General features: G+C 39.6%; 1 protein-coding gene across 8 annotated transcripts in view; it reads left to right on the forward strand.

The window, feature by feature from the left end:
* The window catches only part of tmem275a (transmembrane protein 275a), an 18,030-nt gene extending 3,160 nt beyond the window's left edge, over positions 1 to 14,870 (forward strand). For all 8 annotated transcript variants that reach the window (XM_078408366.1, XM_078408368.1, XM_078408370.1 and 5 more), the window contains one exon: positions 13,034 to 14,870. In XM_078408366.1, the coding sequence (XP_078264492.1) occupies positions 13,092 to 13,646 (555 nt within the window). In that variant the 5' untranslated portion in view covers positions 13,034 to 13,091 and the 3' untranslated portion in view covers positions 13,647 to 14,870. The remainder of the gene's footprint in view (positions 1 to 13,033) is intronic.
* The last annotated feature ends 215 nt before the right edge of the window (positions 14,871 to 15,085 follow it).

A 15,085-nucleotide genomic window follows, 5' to 3' on the forward strand; every position in this document is an offset into this window, starting at 1 on the left:
TATGTCTAAACTGAACATCACTTATTAGACATCAATTGGAAGTAGAGCAGGATAACCCGGGAGAAGGGAGGGCTCGAATGGAAACGGCCGATGGTGAGTTGTCTGAATCCTCTCTCCATGGAGGGAAAAGTTCAACTCTCGATCAATAGAGGACGCGTTGAATTGATGGCGTGACAATATTTTTATTTATTTACAATCAAGGCAGAGATCAGTGATTGGGAAGAGCTTGGCTTAGTAGAGACACGAATAACTGCAGATGCTGGTATCTAAAGCAAAGCACAAACTGCTGAAGAACTCAGCAAGTCGTGCAGCATCAGTGGAGGTGGGGTGGGATAGGAGGGGGGGGGGGGTGGGATAGGGGGGGTAGACAGACGACGTGCTGGTTCGGGACGTTTCAGTCTGAAGTTAGAAACAAAATGCTGGAGTAACTCAGCGCGCCAGGCAGCATCTCTGGAGAGAAGGAATGGGTCAGTCTGAAGTCCCGCCCGAGACGTCGTCTGTCCGTTCCCTCCCTTCCCTGAAGCTGAGTAAAACGTAAATGCATTGGAGTAATTCAGCGGGACCAGGCAGCATCCATGGAGCAAATGTCTCCAAAATGCTGCCTGACCCGCTGAGTTACTCCAGCGCTGTATATTTTGTTCAACTGATGTTCAGCTTAAACTCATAAATAGTCAGTACTACTGTGGAAGTGAAGCTTGTTTGCAAGGAACCAATTATGAATAAGTTCCAGCCTCGAAACATTACTGAAAATACAGAAAGGTTGGGCTGGGTGGCCGTCTTACCTCCAAGCTCACTGCACGGTTTTGAACCTGCAGTGCGCCATTCTCTTGATCCAAGCAGTCACGGGGTGAATGTACAAACCCCGTGCAATCAGACCCTAGTCAGCATCGAACCCGGGTCTCTGGCTCTGTAAAGGCAGCAACTCTACCGCTGCGCCACTGTGCTGCCCCCACTGTCAGGTCCCAGGGAAAGATTCTATGTTGTTGTGTGCTGGAAATTAGCTCAATTAAATTCACATTTTCTGGAGACTTGGCAAAGTTTGAACGACTAATATGACGATAGGAAACCTTTACCCCTTTAGGAGGCAGTTCCACCATCATGTACCAGGTTACAGTACTTCTTGTACCACAGCAAGCACCTTTTCAACGATAGACATAAAGTGACAGAGCAACTCAGCGGGTCAGGCAGCATCTCTGGAGAAAAAAAAAGGATAGGTGACATTTCGAATCGGGTCCTGATCCCGAAACGTCACCTATCCTTTTTCTCCAGAGATGCTGCCTAACTCGCTGAGTTACTCCAGCACTTTGCGTCTATCTTTGGTAACACGAGGGAGTACTTTTTCAATGTTCAGTTTCTGCTTCCACCATCCCCTTGGAAAGTGTTCATATCTCCAGCAACCACTGGATGCTTTATTTCCCCCTTTCTCTGCTCTAGTTATTTTTCAATTACTTGAAATTCATGATTCCTGAAATTTGAGACTAAGGAAAATAGATTATTTTTAAATTTATCAAAAAAGACACACAAAATACCACAAAGATTCTGCAAACCAGCATATGTAGTTCCTTGTGACTCTAAGTTGTTTTTACTTACTATATCTATGTGATTTTACAGACCTCCATTCATGCTTCCAATGAAAATAACTATACTATATCCAATTTTCTTCTCAAAATTGAGCTTTTTTACATCCTGACAGCACCCCTCAATTTCTACTGCAAATAGAAACATAGAAACATAGAAAATAGGTGCAGGAGTAGTCCATTCGGCCCTTCGAGCCAGCACCGCCATTCAATATGATCATGGCTAATCATCCAAAATCAATACCCCATTCTGGCTTTTCCCCCATATCCCTTGTTTCGCTAGGGCCTAAGAGCTAAATCTAACTCTCTCTTGAAAACATCCAGTGAATTGGCCTCCACTGCCTTCTGTGGCAGAGAATTCCACAGATTCACAACTCTCTGCGTGAAATAGTTTTTCCTCATCTCAGTCCTAAATGGCCTACCTCTTATTCTTAAACTGTGACCCCTGGTTCTGGACTCCCCCAACATTGGGAACATTTTTCCTGCATCTACCCTGTCCAATCCTCTAAGAATTTTATATGTTTCTATAAGATCCCCTCTCATCCTTCTAATTTCCAGCGAATACAAGCCCAGTCGACCCATTCTTTCATCATATGTCTGTCCCGGCAATCCCGGGAATTAACCTGGTGGACCTACGCTGCACTCTCTCCATTGCAATAATGTCCTTCCTCAAATTAGGAGAACAAACTTGCACACAATTCTCTGGGTGTGGTCTCACCAGGACCCTGTACAACTGCAGTAGGACCTTCTTGCTCCTAAACTCTTTTGAAAGTCCTGATACACCACATCCTCTGGCTCTCCCTTATCTATCCTACTTGTTACATCCTCAAAAAATTCCAAAAGATTAGTTCAGCATGATTTTCCTTTCATAAATCCATGCTGGCTTTGACTGATCCCATTAGGAGGCAGTGATCATAATATGCTAAGTTTTAATCTACAAATTGAGAGGGAGAAGGGAAAATCGGAAGTGTCAGTATTACAGTATAGCAAAGGGGATTACAGAGGCATGGGGCAGGAGCTGGCCAGATTTGACTGGAAGGAGACCCTAGCCGGGAAGACGGTGGAACAGCAATGGCAGGTATTCCTGGGAATAATGCAGAAGTTGCAGGATCAATTCATCCCAAAGAGGAGGAAAGATTCTAAGGGGAGTAAGAGGCACCCGTGGCTGACAAGGGAAGTCAAGGACAGCATAAAAATAAAAGAGAATAAGTATAACATAGCAAAGAAGAGCGGGAAGTCAAAGGATTGGAACTCTTTTAAAGAGCAACAGAAGAAAACTAAAAAGGCAAAAAGATGAGGTACGAAGGTAAGCTGGCCAATAATATAAAGGAGGATAGTAAAAGTTTCTTTAGGTATGTGAAGAGGAAAAAATAGTTAAGGCAAATGTGGGTCCCTTGAAGACAGAAGCAGGGGAATTTATTACGGGGAACAAGGAAATGGCAGACGAGTTGAACCGGTACTTTGGATCTGTCTTCACTAAGGAAGATACAAACAATCTCCCAGATGTTCTGGTGGCCAGAGATCCTAGGGTGACGGAGGAACTGAAGGAAATTCACATTAGGCAGGAAATGGTGTTGGGTAGACTGATGGGACTGAAGGCTGATAATCCCCAGGACCTGATGGTCTGCATCCCAGGGTACTTAAGGAGGTGGCTCTAGAAATCATGGACGCATTGGTGATCATTTTCGAATGTTCTATAGATTCAGGATCAGTTCCTGTGGATTGGAGGGTAGCTAATGTTATCCCACTTTTTAAGAAAGGAGGGAGAGAGAAAATGGGAAATTATAGACCAGTTAGTCTGACATCAGTGGTGGGGAAGATGCTGGAGTCAATTATAAAAGACGAAATTGCGGAGCATTTGGATAGTAGTAACAGGATTGTTCCGAGTCAGCATGGATTTACGAAGGGGAAATCATGCTTGACCAATCTTCTGGATTTTTTTGTGGATGTAACTATCTGCCTTCAGTCCTAACAGTTTACCTAACACCATTTTCTGACTAATGTGGATTCCCTTCAGTTCCTCCCTCCCACTAGATCCTTGGTCCCCTAGTATTTCCGGGAGATTGTTTGTGTCTTCCTAAGTGAAGACAGAACCAAAGTACTCTTTTAACTATTCTGCCATTTCCTTGTTTCCCATTATAAATTCTCCTGTCTCTGACTGTAAGGGACCTACATTCATCTTCACTAATCTTTTCCTTTTTCCCTACCTAAAGAAACTTTTGCAGTCAGTTTCTATATTCCTTCTTTCATGCTCTATTTTCCCCCTCTTAATTAACCCCTTTATCCCTCTCTGTTGTGTTCTAAATTTCTCCCAGTCCTCTGGTTTGCCACTTCTTCTGGCCAATTTATATGCCTCTTCCTTAGATTTAACACTATCCTTGACTTCCCTTGTCAACCACGGTTGAACCTCCGTCCCAGTTTTATTTTTTCGCCAGACAGGGATGAATTTCTGGAGCTCATCAGTGCGGTCTTTAAATCTTTGCCATTGCATCTCCACTGTCAACCATTTAAGTATAATTTGCCAGTCTATCCTAGCCAATTCCCATCTCTTACCTTCAAATATTCATAATTATTTCTCTGTATGCTTGGATTACATCAGGCTGTATTGATTTTGTATGTATGGCAACTTACACATTTTATTTAACTGGTGGTTGAGCTTCTGTACTACCTAGTTTCATTACTTCTCCCAATTGTAATTTGAACTAGATATATACAAATCTAGTTGATTACCTCATTTTGACTCAAGTTAATGATCTAAATTAGGAAAGGCACTGTTTCCTGCACTAGTTTCTTCGCACTATCAGCACATCCTCCCCTAGTTCAGTAATCCCCTTCATACTTTCATAACCTCCCTATTTTATTTCCTATCTTTTTTCAAATTTCCTGCTTATTACCAAACTTTACAATATGGAGTTGGGGGTCAAGTTCTCACTCACAGCACCGTGCATCTGCCCAGAAAACACTTCTTCCACAACACTTTCAATAAAATCCTACAGAAAAGGTTGGCCAATAGAGTTGCAGAACATAGAATCAGTGGTTGTATGGATTGAGAACCAGCTACCAGACAGAAAGCAAAAAGTGGGAATAAATTCAGTCTAGCAGGCTGTGAAGGGTGGGATTAATACATGGGACCAAGCTGTGTACAATCCATATCAACAATTTGGTTGAAAAGAACAAATCTGATGCTTCAGGTCTGCTGAAGGTCCTCAACCAAGTAAGATCGTAGGAGGATGTAAAAATGAGTTATGTTCACTCTGAGGGAATCGGTAAGAAACAGGTAGATGGAATATAATGTAGGACAACGTGAAGTCATCCATGTGACATTAAAGCAGAATATTTGTTTAATGGTTAGAGATTCGGCATTGTTGATATTTGATCTGGGACTGCTTGGAGACAAATCACTGAAGACCAACATACAGATACAGTAGGTAATTAGGAGGAGAAGTCACCTGTGAAATGTTCTTGTGAGAGAAGATTTGATTACAAGTCTGATTGCAATTATATCGGGCCATGAGGAGGCTAAACCTGGAGTATTGTTTACAGTTTTTGTCTCCTTATCCAAAGAAGGATGAACGTCAGAGAAAGAGTGCAGCAAAGGTTCATTCAGCTGGTGAATTTGTATGTGGATAGATTGAGTAAACCAGGAATGTACTCTCTAGAGTTTGGAGCAATGAACAAAGATCTTGCCAAAGCTTACAAGATTCTTGCCAGGTTGGATGGAGGGGGGAGTTTGCCCTGGAACCAAGGGCACAGTTTCAGAATAAGGGGAGGTAACTTAGGACTGAGTTGAGGAAAAATATCTTCACTTGGAGCACGGTGAATCCTTGCAATTCTCTACTGTGGAGGAGAGCAGAGGCTCAGTCACTGGGATCATTCAAAAGCAAGATCTACAGACTCGAGGGATTAGAGATATGGTGAACATAGTGGAAAATGCTACGAAGGCCTGCTCCTGTTCCTATTTTTTATGTTCTCATAAGTTACTATCTGGGTGGAAATTTAAACTGGTGAAAAGACAAATTAAAATATTTCTTCACTGAAAATATAAGAAATGTATGTAAGTTTTCAGATGAGGGAATGAAGACAAAAGGATGACACTGTAAACAGGAAGCTTCAGTGATGAGAGGAAAGTTGTTTCTGTCAGTCAGGAATGAATTGCCTACCTATCTCGTGCAATGCAGCCCTATATATATTGCATTGTTAAACAGTGGGATATGCTGCCCAAAGTCCAGTTCAAGAAATAGAGACCATTCCCTGGCTTTAACCAGAAAATAGACACCATCATAATTTCCCTTGCTGGAATTCAGAGGGAAAGTTACAGAACGGTAGAAATATAGGAGCAGGTGTAGGTCACTAAGCTGTTGAGTCTGTTTTGTCATTCAGTACAACTGTAGCTGATTCGCAATCTTTCCCCACACCCCTCTGTCTATATATTAGGCCTCATGGCCTTCTGTGTAGAGAATTCAACAGGTACACAATCCTCTGAGTGAAGACATTTCTCCCTACTCTATCCCAGACTAACCTCGTATACTGAGAATATGACCCCTGAATCTATAGACACCAGCCAGGAGAAACATCCTCACTCCATCAACCCTGTCAAGGCCTCATGAAAGGAGTGTTATTTGTATTTTTTTCCTCTAGCTTTATTTAAAGAGCAAAACTATTCCAGTCACACTATTGTATAAGGTGACACTGCGTATTTTTGATATTATATGCACACATAGCTGCTGAAGGAATGTAATTTAATCAGTTTAATTACTTATGATATAATAGAATGCAGTGACCCAGTTGACCTTAGTAGTTATAAATCACTGTGGCTGTTTTGTTTTGGTTCAGCACAGTATTTTGTACTAACTCTTCGGCAATGATATAACATTGCATTTTGTAATAAGAAACATGTCACAATTAATATAATCCTGTGTGAATATTGTTCCATACTGTTCCTGAGGTTGTATGCCATTGTAACGGGTTGAGTGAGGTTCACCAAATTAAAAAAAAGGGAAACATTTTAATGGTCATTTGTAGGTTTAAATTCCATGTCAACCTTCCTTGAGGTCTGTCTGAGTGAAGTCAATAGTTTTGCACTAAATGGTAGGCATTGTGGACTTAAAGCAAGACTACAAGTAACGCGTTTACTGGTGCAAGGTCTTGACTTGATGCTGGTAGACCTGTTGAATTCCTCCATATTACAGCATCCTCAGTCTCTTGTGCCTCCAGCTCATTTTACGTCATGTTTACAACTAATCCACCAGCCTTGATGACATTTCTGTCTAGGAAGAGCAGTGCCTCAGCTCACTAAACATTCATTGATTTCTTTATTTCACCCATATGATTGATGCTTTATTTTCAAATTCAAACATTAATTATTTCCAATCCATCCAAATTAAGTTCGATTGTGAGTTGTGAAGTATTTTTAGCTGTTTACGTTATTTTATGATATTGATTCATCTTGCTGCTAACGTGGGAATACTGATGGTAAAATTCCACCTCTCAAACAAAAATTGTTTTGCTTATATAAACCGTTCCTGGCAATGATGATCAATTCTCTCACAGTGGAACATTAGAGCTTTGAAACCAATAAGCCCACATTGCCCCTGCCTCAAATCAAAATTTCTAAACACCCAAGGGAACATTTTGATATTCTTTGAACACGTCCACTCATCTTTGTGCCCCTACAGACTCTTTAATAAAGCCTGCTCACTGTCTGTCAATAACAACTGTACATGCTGAAAGCAACGAGCAATTAAGGTCAATCAGCATCCAACAACTCAACATGTTAGCAATTAGGCCACAAGCCAGTAATGTCTTTAGCAAATGTACTAGAATTTTAAAGTAGCGTTTGAAGGATTATTTAGATAAAAGTTAAATGATACTGAGGTAATAATGAGTAACGCTGAGTGCACTGAGGTAAAAAACAGTGAGGCAAGATTTAATGTGCATTAAATGACCGAGTGAAAAGACAAAACATCTGGCTAGAAAGAGAGCACCCGTCAGTGGCCAAGTACAGTGCAATTTTGTTTTATTTTGAGGCTTCCCCAATACTAATGAGGAGCCTCAATAAGATGCCAAAACAGCTTGAATGCACTTAACGATGAACAAGAAACTTACAGTACAATGTCACCGGGGTACAGTTGAAGCTTGCCCAGTGCATGTTTCATTTAGTTTATGCAATTTGCAAAATGGTCCTAAAACAAGCAGTCTTCTCACATGTGAGAATTTCAGACTAATATCATGACAAGGAGGACCAACATGGTGATGTCCATATGTGAAGTTGGCACCCAATGCATCTGTTCTGTGCACAAAAAGCAAGCAAAATTCGCATGTTATCATTTTCCAGTACATCCATATGCTGAATGTATCCATGTCACAGGTGAGGATTTCAAATGAGCCCCATCACAGACTGTACGTTGATGTTCGTGATGTTGATGAATCCCAGATTGACTTGGATTATTTGGTAATGCCTAGTACGTTTGTGTTCTGTGGCACAAAATGGTGACTCGCTTCATAATTCATGGTCCCATCTCTTCTTCAGAATAATAGTGGAACATTTATCCTGGTTTTATAGTAAGACAGGTAAATAGGAGGCCAGATCATCCCAGGTGCTATGCTCCTCTGGTACATCTAACAGCAGACTCAAGCAAGAGAATCCTGGAGGAAGTCAACTATCTGCTCTTGTAGGTAGAGTAGAGGAGGTTAACAGGGAAATACGGAAGATAATTTTAATGAAAAGGAGGAGCAGTGCTGAAAGCCATGCAACGATACCTCCAATGGCAACACAAGGTATAGATGTTGATAAATTGCAAAAGGGTAAATATCAGGGCTTTGGTTTAATTTTAAAATGGCATACCAGTGATGAATCTTCCTTCAGTTCCATGGTGATGTGTCAGCCTAGATTATGTACTTATGTATCAAGATGCGTCTTAAACAAGCACACTGACTCAGAGGAGAGCGTGCTGCCTGATGGTGCAAAGACAGCTCACAAATAGAATATTTAGGATAGAACAAAAATTATGCTGTCTTTTTAGAAAGTCTGATATATTTTTAAGTCAAGTTATGCAGAGGCAAATAAGGTCTGTAGCTGTATTGTTAGGTGATGCAGAGAAAAAATGGAAGGAGCTTTATGTTTATTATTGTCACATGTACTGAGGTACAGTGACTAAGCAAAGCTTTGCATTGCATGCGATGCTATTAGATCAGAAAATACTATACATAAGTACAACCAAGTCAAACTCAAGTGGAGCAAATGGGAAGATAGAGAGTGCAGAATATTGTTCTCAGCATTTTACAGAATTGTTGCCGAACCAGAGAAAGATAGGTAGAATAATGTCCAAAAGCTTGCTGAAGAAATTAGCTGTAAGCACCTGAAATGTGAAGAGGGTATCAAGGGATGGAGGGGCTTAGATAGGAGAAACCTAGATTGAGATGAAACTCAGCAGTGGCAAAGAAAGGAGTCTTGCTGAAGGATGGTCTGAAGAAATGAGTGATTGGGAGGGAGACAGTCATGGTAGATGATTGTAACCACCGGATTAGTTCCTCTCTATTTCTTCCACCTGATTAGTTCCTCTCAAAATCATTCTCAGTGTTTCAAAGTTTGATGCCTTGCCTGTGCCCTCAGATTACAGGAGCTCTCTCAGAAAGCTAAACAACACTTCACCATCCCTGCCAGAAAGCAGTCTCAAAGTGGTTAATCATGCATCCCATCTTGCAGTATTAAAAGACTGACAAAACAAAGAGAAATCATATATAGAAAAAATAAAGAAAATAGAAAGTCACCAATTTATCATTTTTATTGAATAATGCACAGACAACCCAATCTACATATGAAGGATTCAATTTAACAAAACTGAAATAAAATGTATTCAATCAGTGCAATTCAGGGGTTCCAATGTTAACCTCTACATGGCATCATCGATGTTCATAAATTTCATAATTTGTAAGAGCAGAATTATGCCATTTGGTCCATCAAGTCTACTCCGTTATTCAATCGTGGCTGATCTACCCTTCCCTCTCAACGCCATTCTCCCGCTTTCTCCACATAACCCCTGTCACCTGTACTAATCTGTCACTCTCCGCCTTATAAATATCCATTGACTTGGTTCCACAGCCTTATGTGGCGAAGAATTCCACAAATTCACCACCCACTGACTAAAGAAATTCTTCCTCATCAAAATGTTAGATTAAAACCTCTGCTTAATGGACAATGGGCCAAGTTTCTGATTTCTATTTCAAAGGGAAATATGGAATATATGGAAAATATGGAAGGAAATATAAATAAATCATATCAGTACAAGTTCTGGAACTAGATTCCATGAGGGAATAACTAATTTTGCTGCTTATGATGTGAACATGGCTTTTTGAAATTACCATCATTTCTTATTTGCTCACATAATATATACACGCACCTCTTCAATCTCATCTGTTGTATTTGGTATATTCTTCTATGTCAGTGAGACCAAGCGTAGATTGGATAATTACTTCGCAGACTGTCAGACAAGGCCAACAGGAGTTCCCATTTACTAGCCATTTCAATTCCCCTCCTCATTCTTTCCACTCCCATCCACCCCTGTCACCCTGTTCTTTCCACCTCCTGAATCTATTCATCACCCACCAGTCTCTACTTTGGGTCGCCCATTTTAACCCCACTCCCCATGCTCTCCCATTCCTTTCTTCTCACCATCCCTCCTCCTCTGGTTCTACATTTCAGTTCCTCTCTTCCTGTCTTATCAGATTCCACCAGTTTGCATCTTTTTGGCTTCACCTCCAGCTTTGGTTACTATCTAATACTTCTCTCCCCCACTTGACTCATCTACTAATCAAACCCTCGTTACCTGGACCCACCTATTATTGCCAGCTCTTGCCCCATCCCATTCCCCTCACCTTTTTCTACCAACTCTCCCCTCTATTCCTTTAGTTTGAAGAACGTTCATAACTTGAATCATTGTCTGTCCATTTCCCTCCATAGATGCCAGAGCTGCTGAGTTCCTCCAGCAAATTGGTTTTTTTTGCTCAAGATTTCAGCATCTGTGGTCATGTTAGGATTATAATTTAGAGGCAAAGTTGGACATAGTGCGAGATTTTGTATCTATTTGATGTCTTGATGACTAATGACAACATGCAACCCATGAGACATTTGTGTTAGCTAATGTTATGCAACATCTTGGGTGTCCTCCCTTGTTTGAGTCTTTGTATATGGTATTGCTCACCATTTTCTTTTCAATATCAATAAGATATCGTAAAACACAGGCGCAGCATGGTAGCGCAGCGGTAGAGTTGCTCCTTTGCAGGGCCAGAGATCCGGGTTCAATCCTGACTAAGGGTGCAATCTGTACGGCTGGATTTTCTCTGGGATCTCCGGTTTCCTCCCACACTTCAAGGCGTACATGTTTGCAGGTTAATTGGTTTGTTATAATTGTAAATTGTCCCTCGTGTGTGTAGACACCATTAGTGTGCATGATTCGCTGGTTGGTGTGGACTCGGTGGGCCAAAGGGCCTGTTTCCGTGTCGTATCTCTAAACTAAACAAAACACAGAAAGGGAGGACACTAAAAAAAGGGAAGGAAAGAAGAAATAAGGACAGATAATAAAGAGAAAAATACAGATATTAAAAAAGATAATCAGAAAAGGATAGAATAATAAATGAAGGATAGAAGTTTATGAGTGTTTTCAAAACTGTTGAAAACCAGTCGGCTCTGATTTCTACCATTCCCTTCACCCTGAATTTCACCTCCATTGACTCTCTACATTCACTACAAGAAAGGGCCCTTACATTTTGGATCTGTCAAACTAAACAATAAACCAACTTATAATTGGACTCGAGACAATTAGACTTGTTGAACAAACTATCTATGTAACAGGAATTACAATTGTAATATCGATGTACTGTCATAAATACCATTGCACATTTAGAAAATTATATATCCATTCTAGTTTCAGAGAATATATAACCTTCTGAACAAAAGAACATAATTTTTTTGCAATTTCCCAGTTTTGACCTCCTGCATACCTACTGAAATTATGACAAGTGTAGCCGCAGTGGAGACAACTTTAATATTCTAGCTCCATTTATGGATTATGCTGAACTGATTGAACATTAACAGTTCACAAATTCATGTGCAGTGAAAATAACTTTGTGCTTTTTGCAACAGTGATATCACATTTGTAGCTGACAAGGACTCATAGTAATGTATAAACAACCTGGAGAAACAAGGAATTGCAGATGCAATTTCAGAGTGTCTGGCAGTGTCTGTGGAGGGAATGGACAGACAATGTTTCAGGCCAGGACCCTTCTTCAGACTCTTCAGCAATCTAAATCAGGGTCCCGATCCAAAACATTGTCTATCCATTCTCTCCACAGATCCACATTGGCTCTAATTTCTCCCAATTCTATTGAAAAGCCACCAATTTGAATCATTATAGTATCTTTCAGCTGTTCCAAATGTAATGAATTATGTGAAAAAACATGATCATTAAAACATGGCGAGAAGATATATAACGAGAAATTTGATGGTACTTCTATTTACGAGTCACAAACTGAGTGGCTAAGTAGCCAATTGGCCCATTTTACTTAAATAGGCGAATTATTCTGGATTTTGTACTTTAATTGGGACAGCAGTTCATTTGATACATTGAGATGTTACTTTGATCTTTGCTTGCCATGTGTATATGGTGACCAGGGTGACTGCTAATCTGTTGAAGGGGACATATTCAGCAAACAGTTCCCTCGCCTCCACCTCTTTAAAGATCTGTTTAAGTAAGGGAACATTATGAATGATTTTTTTTTTTGTTGCTATGTTTTTTGTTTGCAACTATTGCCAGGACTGAGCAACCATCATGGTGTCCAGACAGAAGTTAGAGTATCATTAGAGCTTGCCTGTTTGCCCGAGGGTTCTTTTAAGGAGGTCTCATAGAAATTCTTGTGAATTCTGTGGCCCAGATAACAATCACAATCACTGATTTATGACTATCATATAACAAATAGGCATTATTACCCATTCAATGTGTCATAAGTGCTTTACAAAATTTGAACAGATTTACATGTAGCTTAATCTTATTTGGTGCCATAAAACAACATGTATTAATGATTAAAAAAATGAAATTAAAGATTTGTTAACTCAAATGCAACTTAACTGATTTTTAAAATCTACAATTCTGCGTGTACTACCTACCTTTATAGTTCTTTTTTAGATGTTTTTTTATGAATCTGCTATTTCTTTACATAAGAGTATATATATTATGGTTGTTAATTTATTTATCAGTTATTACCCTGCTATTTGTTTATTTATATTTCCTTCCTCAATTGCATCAATCAGTTTTATTGTAGCTATATTTATTGATAGTATTTATAGTATTCTTAATAAACAGTTAACATCATGTACCCTCTGTACGATGATTGTCAATTAAACCGTTCTTCATGAAATCTATAAGCATCAATTAGCTAATGGATATGTTTTCTGTTTTCAGTGAAGGTAATTAATTGCTGCACTTGACTGAGTTGACACATCCTTCTGATAAAAAAAATATGATGTTTACTGACAAAAACAGCACTACAGTCCCTCAGAAGCCTGGACAGAAGAAGACAAGACCGCAGGGTCTACCGTCTCCAGCTCTTTGTTGTGCCTGTGGCCTCTGCATCATGTTGGCGGGGATCAATATTACTCTTGTGGGGGCCTTTGCCTTCGGCACCTTCTTGCCAGTGAACAACCCCCCCATTATCATCGGGCCTATTCTGCTGGTGGTTGCTTTCACCTTTTTTGCGGCCTGCTGTATCTGCAGTCGGAGGCCTCCTGCCCACGGTCAGAGGAAGTCGAAGCCTGGTTCCAATATTGGCATCATCAAGCCTGGTCACGCCACGTTTGAGATTGAGACTAGCGAGCACACGGTGCAAGACACAACTGCAGTCCAGCTCAGCCCAACAAACTCACCGGTGTCTTCTAAGAAATCTACCCCAGTCCATGAAAACTCAAAGACATGTAAACTCTTTACTATGGATGGCAACAATCCTGCAGCCAAGTATACACCTGGAACTGAGGCAATAGAACTGAACTTACCCCAGGACTTGGATTCATCCTCATAGAACTGGATTGAGCTTTGATTACAAAACTACTTTCCATATACAATGTTACAACTAGGTCTCTTAAACCTTTCACCAGCAAGAATCAGTTTTTAAATTTGAATAACTATGTCCATTCGAATTTCACTTTAAATCTTTGGTTTAGTTCAGCAGAGAAATTTCAATGTTTCCTGCCATCTTATTGAGCAGGATCAGATGCATTTCAGTGAGATTTTCATGAAGAATAACAGTGAAATTTGAAAATGAATACAAAAGCATCATTTGATTATCACTTCAAGTTGCAAGTCTGACACAAATGTCTGCACAAATTACAAGTACCTAATTTGATTATTTGAGGAATGGATGGATATTTAACATTGTTTGCCAAAAATACATACTTTTTTCATAAGATGTGTATTCTATACCTGACTCCCCTCAAAATAATTTGGGAGCAAAGAACAAGTACTGTTTATTTTAATTCAGATTTAACTGATTTAATAAAACATTGTTGGTAGATTAACTTTATTAGCAAATTTTGGGGAAAACAAGTTTTTCCATGTATGCTTTGGTGTTCATTTTGAAATCCCTTCATTGGCTTACATTTTTTACAAATGCTCTATGCTGAAGTGATTAAACAGCTGGATCGAGGATACAGATGAGATGAGAAATAGAGCACAGTGTAACATTAAGCATGCTTTCTGCCTTTTTTAATTGGCTCTTGGTAATGGAAGTAATTGGGATATTTTAATGGGATCTTGAGGGAGTGGAACTCTCCTGAACACTCAGATGTCCAGATGAGTTTTGTGAGGTTAAAAAAGATGTTTAAAATGTATTTGCAAAGGGATAGAGAAAGTATTAAGCATCTGCAAATGCCAATCATAGTATATATTATGTATTTAAGATTGAATGGGTGCGGTTTTATGGAAGTGCAGGGAAATTTTGTTTTATTTAATCAGGCAATTTTTCCATTCTGCCATTGTATAAGACATAATGTTGTAATTGTTAACAGAAAGATAATTGCAAATAAATGTTTACTTGTATCTGTCAAGCACACATGGAGAACTTCTTTGTGCGTAAAAGTGCTATATGTCTAAGTTGGAACACTATTATCTGAATTTTTGACAATGTTATGTTTAACAATATTACTTAGAAAATATTTGTTTTAATTGGATAAAGCTGAGGCTGGCTACACCATGAATTCACCTAAACTAAGACAAGTATTTGATGATAGAAACAAGGAACTGTAGATGTGATGTACAAAAAAGAGAGACACAAAATTCTGGAGTAAATCAGTGGGTCAAGCAACATCCCTGGAGAACATGGATAGGTGACGTTTTGGATCAGGACCCTTCTTCAGTCTGAAGAAGGATCACAACCCATAATGTCACCTATTCAAACATTTGATGGTGGTACGTTAACTTTTGGCTCATGCAGTTAGATTCTGAGTTTTAAAACCTTGAGAT

This window comes from Rhinoraja longicauda, chromosome 11 (assembly GCF_053455715.1).
Source record: "Rhinoraja longicauda isolate Sanriku21f chromosome 11, sRhiLon1.1, whole genome shotgun sequence".
NCBI classification, from domain to species: Eukaryota; Metazoa; Chordata; class Chondrichthyes; order Rajiformes; family Arhynchobatidae; genus Rhinoraja; species Rhinoraja longicauda.